Raw genomic sequence first — 7057 nt, forward strand, 5'->3', positions numbered from 1 at the left:
AGATTTCCTAGGGCAAAATTGAAAAACTTATGACTTATAGCCAATGGAATAAATAAGAGCTATTTTTAGCATTTGAACTAAGAGTGCATATGTGCATGCACGCACACAGGACAAGTTTCTCAGCATTCTTTGAACAATACAATGACAATACTACCACAAGAAAAAGCAACTGAACTATTTTCAAGTACATTTCCTGGGGACTAGCAGTAGGTTCTCTCAAATTAAGAGTGAAGACACTAGGTCACAAAGTGGCAACTCTTAGCACCAGAGAGACTTAAACTTCATAGAAGGTGAATGAGATTATAAATCAGAACTGTTGATCTAGCTATTGATCTAGTTCAAATCTAACTGTTGATCTAGAACTGTATTACTTTTCTTAAATGGAAAAAAAATCCAGGTTTATGCCAAACAGATTTAAAAAGCTAAATCTCTTAAAAATGATTTAAATCGCAAAGAATTACAATCTAAATATAAAACAAAATTGCTGGTTTGTAATAAAATGCTCTATGTTTTAAGAAAAACTTGTTGTAAAAAAACAAAAATGAACTGAAAAGTTAATATAAATTGAGGTCCCACAAATGAAAATTTAAAAAGTAGTCTCTTAGAGAAAGGAATGGTGAAATTCAGTCTGTATTTTCACTAACACACCTAAACATTGTTTTGTGGATAGTCAGTTTTGACTATGAATTCTAAATTGTCACCTGATATCTTAAATCAACAGGTCTGAGGCAAGAATTTGAATGGATAATACTCGAATTGGAAGATGACAGCTTCTTTCTTTGTTCCTGCTGGACAGTCTCCAGCAGCCATTCAGAAGTTCAGTTATTTGATTGCCTGGGAAACAGTATCCATGGAGTTTTCCTCCCTGACCTGAAGAGACTCACTGCTGATGGACAACAATTCTCGCAGTTCCTTGTTTTCAAGCTGAAAGAAAAAAAGATACGTTTATTTAAGGTATTTTGATTGTCAAGCGGCATCAGAGCATATTGTTTTGGGTTAGGAACAGAAAGCATACTATTTTAATTAAATTTTTTTTTAAATTTTAAAAGTTTTAAGGAAACAAAAGAACTGAGAATTTCCTCATATACTACTTATTTAACAAACATTTACCAACTAATTTCCACACACCAAGTGTTAGGACTACAAAGGAAGACAATAACAAGGTCCTTCTCTGGTTGAAGAATTCACGGATCGTTGTATTCTTCATGGTTCCCGCAAGTCTTATCATTGTTCCAGCTTTCAAATTCCTAATAATATTTCCACTCTTCCTCTCTACTATGGATCCTATAGTTTTGGACAAAGGGAGGGAAAGGGAAGTGCAAACTACTTATTGGGCACGTAGCCAGGTGGCACGTGGATGTCTTACATGTTCTCTCCTAACACCGTGCAGGGCTGGTTATCATCGCTTATGTCTAAGCTCTCCTGAAGAGGAGGACACCGTGGCTCACAGACGTCTACACACTTGTCTAAACTGAGAAAACAGATGGGAGGACTACTGCGTCTCAATCTCATGACCACATTTTTTCCACTTTGTTCTGCATCTTCTTAGGGCTATTTCCATGAATGAGGTAAATCAGGGATAGTGTGACAAGGCCATTCTATCATTTTAACTGACTCCTATTTCCTATTTGGGATCCTGTCTCTCCCTGTGATTTTTACATAGAGCAGCTTGCACTCTTCCTCCTTATTCTCTCTGTAGGAAATTGTGCTAAACCACAGTCATTTTCAAGCTTCCCCAAGAGTCAAAGCCCATAGTCATAAAATCTTCTACCATAAAAAGTGCTTCTCTTAGTACCCTGTATCTTACACTAAGTATTTTAAACCATTTCATAGCATATTAGGTGCTAGTTTTTCCTTAACAATTTTATGAGCACATTAACACCCCAGGCCTGCCTTTGCAATATATATTCTTATTTTAGTCAAAATGTTCCATGATAATAGCTTTTAATATTTTGGCATTGTTCCCCAAAGACAACCAGTTTTAGTACTTTTATCTATTTTCTTTTTATCTATTATCTATTTCGCTTTCTATTACTTTTACCTATTACTTAAGTACACGTGTAGAATTACTTCCGTAATTCTAAATAATATGCCTGTATTGCTATTTCCTGACCACCACTTTTAGACATCCTCCTTTTACGGCAAGGATTTCAGCTTATCTGTGATCTGTCCCTTCCACCCTCTCAACCTTCTTGATACAGTAATATCTCAATTTCTCGCCAATACATAGTTGGCATTTTTGTTGTTTGCTACTAATGACATTTCCTTTCTTAGAAAGGGTAGGGAGGGGGAGTTTTCATTTTAAATCACAGATACAGAAACATGACCACATTGCAGTGACAGTCAGGATAGTGATGGCATGCATTTCAGATTCTGAAAACTCCCTGACATATTGTGAACCTAAAGTAGTAGCAACAATCTTACCTCTAATTGGGCTAGTTTTTCCTGAATTTTACAAAACTGGTCATCATCCACCTGAACCGCTTTCCTCATCACTTCTCCCATTTCACAGATTCTGTCAATCTGACTCTCAATTTCCTGTGAAGATATTAAGAAAAATAATATGGGGGAAAAATCATTCTTTTCTAAACATTTGGAGTTTCGAAGAACATGTGTATTATGATGTTTAAAGATTCATTTAATTTATTTTACAGAGGTTATATTGGAGTTTCACTATAATTTGAGCTCTCAGAGGTAAGACCACAATAAAGTTACTTTACCGTACTCAGTTTTTTTTCACATAATTCTGATTTAATCAGCAACTGGATATTGGACAGTATGTCCAAGTGGCTGCTTAACTTAAATTCCAACACCTTTACTGCAAGGACGTTCACCATATTCCAAAGTACCTTATTCTATCTTTGGATGTATCTCTTAGCAAGTTTTTCATTAGTCTCTTTCAAGATTCAAGTTTTCTCCTATAGGCCACAGAAAATGAAGTTTATTTATTTTTTCTCCCAAATGAAATTGACATATTTAAAATACCCATTTCCTAAACTTCTGTTAAGCCAGCCAGCAAATGCTTATAATGGAATTTAAGATGAAATTTATCTCTCATAAGTTCCACTGTGTGGTGCCGATCTATTAGTCTGGGATTACATGAAAGAGCACATGTAAATGTACCATGACAACTATGAAGCACTCTAGAAACATGAGAACTGGGGCCTCCCTGGCGGTGCAAGGAGTTAAGACACAACCAATGAAGCTACCAGCAGCCTCTGCAGCACAAGTTCGATCACTAGCCGGCCAGGGAGCAGCCCACATGGCACAGCAGACTTTTCCTGACTCGCCCGCTACTCCCCTCAGCAGTGTACTTTGGTCATTCGGCCTTTTCTGTTTCCCACTCTGTCTCTGGTGAATCCTCTCACCCCCCACACCTCTGGCCTGTACCCCAGCTCTTATATGCATAAATAAATAAATCTTTAAAAAAAAACAAACAAACATGAGAACAATTACTGGGTCCTCCATATTACAGCATTAGCCAAAATACAGAAACTATGCCATCCACACACACACACATACACACAAATAATATTTATATATTTTAAACATGGTACGTCTATCTCTTAACCACACAGTATGACACTATGCAGTTTTTTTTTTAATTTTTTATTTATTTATTTATGCATACTGGGGTGCAGGCCAGAGGTGTAGGGGTAAGAAGATTCACCAGAGATAAAGTGGGGAGCAGAACAGGTGGATCTAGTGAAATACACTGTTGAGGGGAGCAGCGGATGAGACAGAAGAGGTCTGCGCCATGTGGATTAGCTTCCTGGCTGGGGATCGAACTCATGCTGCAGTGGCTGGTGATAGTTTGATAGCACTGTGTCTTTAAACCTGCGCCACCACGAAGGCCCCTGTAGTTAGTTTTTTTTTTTTTTTTAAAGATTTATTTATTTATACCAGAACCACGGTACAGGCCAGATGTGTGGGAGGGTGAGAGGATTCACCAGAGACAGAGTGGGAAACAGAACAGTCAGATTGATGAAGTACACTGCTGAGGGGAGCAGCAGGCGAGACAGGAGAGGTCTGCCGCGCCATGTGGGATTCTCGCTGACTGGCCGGGATTGAATCAGCACTGCAGAGGCTGCGGACGGCTTCACAGTGCAGCACTCAATCACCTGTGCCACCAGGGAGGCCCTGTAGTTAGTTTCAATAAACACCTTACAGACTGCAATAGGTACTATGTTAAGGATGAAAGGCAGGAAAGGATGAAAAAAAAAAAAAAAAAAAAAAAAAAACCCACTGAAAAAAACAAAGCATTCCAGGCCCTCCCTGGTGGTGCAAGGGGTTAAGCGCCCCACTGTGAAGCAATCTGCAGACTGTGCAGCACGAGTTTGATCCCCGGCTGGCCAGAGAGCAACTCACATGGCGAAGCAGACCTCTCCTGTCTCACCAGCTGCTCCCATCAGCAGTGTGCTTCGGTTGATCTGCCTGTTCTGTTCCCCACTCTGTCTCTGGTGAATCCTCCACCCCCCGCATGTCTGGCCTGTACCCCAGCTCTTATATGTAAAAATAAATCTTAAAAAAGGAAAAAAAAAGACATAGCAAAATCAAGAGTGAACGTGATAAAGAGAAAAGGAAAAACAAGCTCATTTTTCTTCTTCAAAAACAAGGACACAATCTAAAATGATTTCAAGATTTCAATTCTGTTCATTGAGGATTTATTCATCAAAGTTTCTTACTGCGGAGTGAGACTGGTGAGCTTTCAGGACTGGTTCAGCATCCACTGCTTTTTTAGCAACCATTAACTGTAACATCTGCTTCCGGTACTTGCTCATGATGAGTTCCAAAGCATCCTGATGTTCTTCCAAGGAAACCCATAGCTCTATCAAAAAATAAAATAACTTGGCAGTGATGTCTGGGACACAGCTAAATTAAATTCTTAAGATACCAGGGCATATTGTGAATCTGAAGTTGTAAATTAGTGTTTTTGTTCACAAGAGTTAGAGTTTATGTGAAAAATAACCTTCTAGGCAGAAACAGCATGGTCTGGCAGAAACAATAGGGAGGAGAATCAGGAAGCTGTGGTTTTCAGTTCAGCTCTCTGAGTTACAGTTTAATACTCCTAAGCAAATCATTTAACCTCTCTCCTCAGTCTGTTTCTTAGTTAGTACTTATTTCTTATCTGTATTATTTATTATAATAATATTTTAATGCTATAATACACTTGTTGACTTCAAAATGAAGATATGAGAATACAATGGGATTATATATAAACTGATACATAACTAATTATTGCTAGTATCTTTTATAATGCACTCATCAAGACTAACATACAACCTGAAGATAAAGTTCAGCTCTTCTACCTTGCATAAGAAAAGCCCCAGGGGGGGAAAAAAAATAATCCAGGGGGCCTCCCTGGTGGCCCAAGGGGTAAAGATGCAGCACTATGAAGCAATCTATAGCCAACGCAGCACAAGTTTGATCCCAGGCCAGGGAAGTGACCCACATGGCACAGCAGACCTCTCCTGTCTCACCCCATGCTACCCACTCTGTCTCTGGTGAATCCTCTCATCCCCTGCACCTCTGGCCTGTACCCCAGTTCTTGTATGCATAAATAAGTCAATCTTAAAAAAAAAGAAAAAGAAAAAGAAAAAGAGGGCCTCCCCTGGTGGCCCAGCAGTTGAGCGCTGGGCTGCAGAAGCTGCCCGCAGCCTCTGCAGCGCTGGTTAGATCCCCGGCTGCCTGCGAGGGTTCCACATGGTGGGCAGACCTCTCCTGTCCCGCCCCGCAGCTCCCCTCAGCAGTGTATTTCGTCAGTCTGCCTGTTCTGGTCCCCACTCTGTCTCTGGTGAATTCTCTCACCCATCCCCGCTTCTGACTACAACCAGTGCTTGTATAAATAAATAAATAAATCTTAAAAAAAAAAGAAAAAGAAAACTCCCCAAATTCTAGTTTTTACTTCAATCAATATGTAAATATTACATTTTAAGCCGATGAGGATATGAACTCTTATTATCCTAACGTGAGTCTCCATTTGGGGGTGCCTAAACAAGCCACGAAATAATTCAGTTCCACTAAGCGCCTCTTTGACAAGCAACCTGGAAAAACAAAATCAGGTGACCTTGAAAAAGGTAACATAACAAACTTTGCCGCTGGGCTAGCACGAAACAACTCTTTAAAAAAAACTACTGACCTGGAAACACATACAGGATGTGCACTGAGCGAACAGTTAGTTTTGCAAGAACTTGTGAAATATTACTGGAGATGACAAAATCACAACTACACAAACAAAAGCCTGACTAACCTCTGTTTTCCTGCTGCAAGTCTCTAATCTGTGTATTCTCTTGGGACAGCAGAATGTGAGGTTTGTATTTGGACATGTCCTTTATATCGGATGCATCCTCTTGATACTGGACAAACAGAGACAGACTAAGCGCGCTGTGGACAGGTGAACAGCAAGATGCACCTGAAGGGCGGCATTCTCGGCCCCGACCGCGCACAAAGCCACGCCGCCCCCCTCCGGGGCCGGCAACGGATTCCAGGCCTCGTTCCCACGTTACCTGGCTCCGCGCCCCGCAAGCGCCCCGCAAGCGCCCCGCAATCGGGGCTCGGCCCCCACCCTCCGCCTGACCTGCTCCGGCAGCGCCGTCCCCGCCTCCCGCATAGCGGCCACCCGCCGGTGCAGCGCCGCCGACTGGTCCACCAGCGACTCGGCCGCCGCGTCGTGCTCCCGCAGCCTCTCCAGCAGCGTCTTGGCGTCCGTCAGGATCTTCTCGATGGTGCAGCTCATCGTGGCCGGGGTCGCGGCCCCCGCGCCGCCCTCCTCGGCTGCTCGCCCGAGCTGGCGCAGCGCGGCGACGTCACTTCCGGGCGCGTTCGCCGGCGGCTCGCGCGGTTCTGCGCCTGCGCCGCGGCGCCGGGCGGCGGGCGACGGCTCCCGTCGGCGACGGCCCCACGGCCACGCCCGCCGCCCGCCGCGCCCCGCTGTGGTCACCCGGGCCGGCGCTGGGCGGGGTCCCCCGGGCGGGGCCCCCCAGCTTTCCCCTTTTGCTTTGGTTTAGGTTGAAGTGGGTTGTTATTTCAGTCGTTGTTCTTCACTGTTCAAGATATC

The 7057-nt window shown here is 42.8% G+C and overlaps 1 protein-coding gene across 1 annotated transcript; it reads right to left on the reverse strand.

The window, feature by feature from the left end:
- Positions 1–684: 684 nt before the first annotated feature.
- SIKE1 (suppressor of IKBKE 1) lies at positions 685–6784 on the reverse strand. The gene is made up of 5 exons (XM_037500317.2): positions 6578–6784; positions 6251–6356; positions 4686–4828; positions 2425–2538; positions 685–924 (listed from the first exon to the last, which is right to left on the reverse strand). The coding sequence occupies exons 1-5, from the start codon at positions 6734–6736 to the stop codon at positions 823–825; spliced, it is 624 nt and encodes a 207-aa protein (XP_037356214.1). The 5' UTR covers positions 6737–6784; the 3' UTR covers positions 685–822.
- Positions 6785–7057: the final 273 nt, after the last annotated feature.

The sequence above is a fragment of the Talpa occidentalis genome, unplaced genomic scaffold (assembly GCF_014898055.3).
Source record: "Talpa occidentalis isolate TD23 unplaced genomic scaffold, MPIMG_talOcc4v2.1 talOcc4.9, whole genome shotgun sequence".
In the NCBI taxonomy this organism is placed as follows: Eukaryota; Metazoa; Chordata; class Mammalia; order Eulipotyphla; family Talpidae; genus Talpa; species Talpa occidentalis.

Bases quoted from the DNA above. Each gene is read 5' to 3' on its own strand.
- SIKE1 (XM_037500317.2), bottom strand. From the start codon at position 6,736: ATGAGCTGCACCATCGAGAAGATCCTGACGGACGCCAAGACGCTGCTG. The intron at 4,829-6,250 runs GTTAGTCAGGCT...ATTTTTTGATAG, and splicing joins CTTGCAGCAGGAAAACAGAG to AGCTATGGGTTTCCTTGGAA. The intron at 2,539-4,685 runs GTAAGAAACTTT...ATATCTTCACAG, and splicing joins CTCACCAGTCTCACTCCGCA to GAAATTGAGAGTCAGATTGA.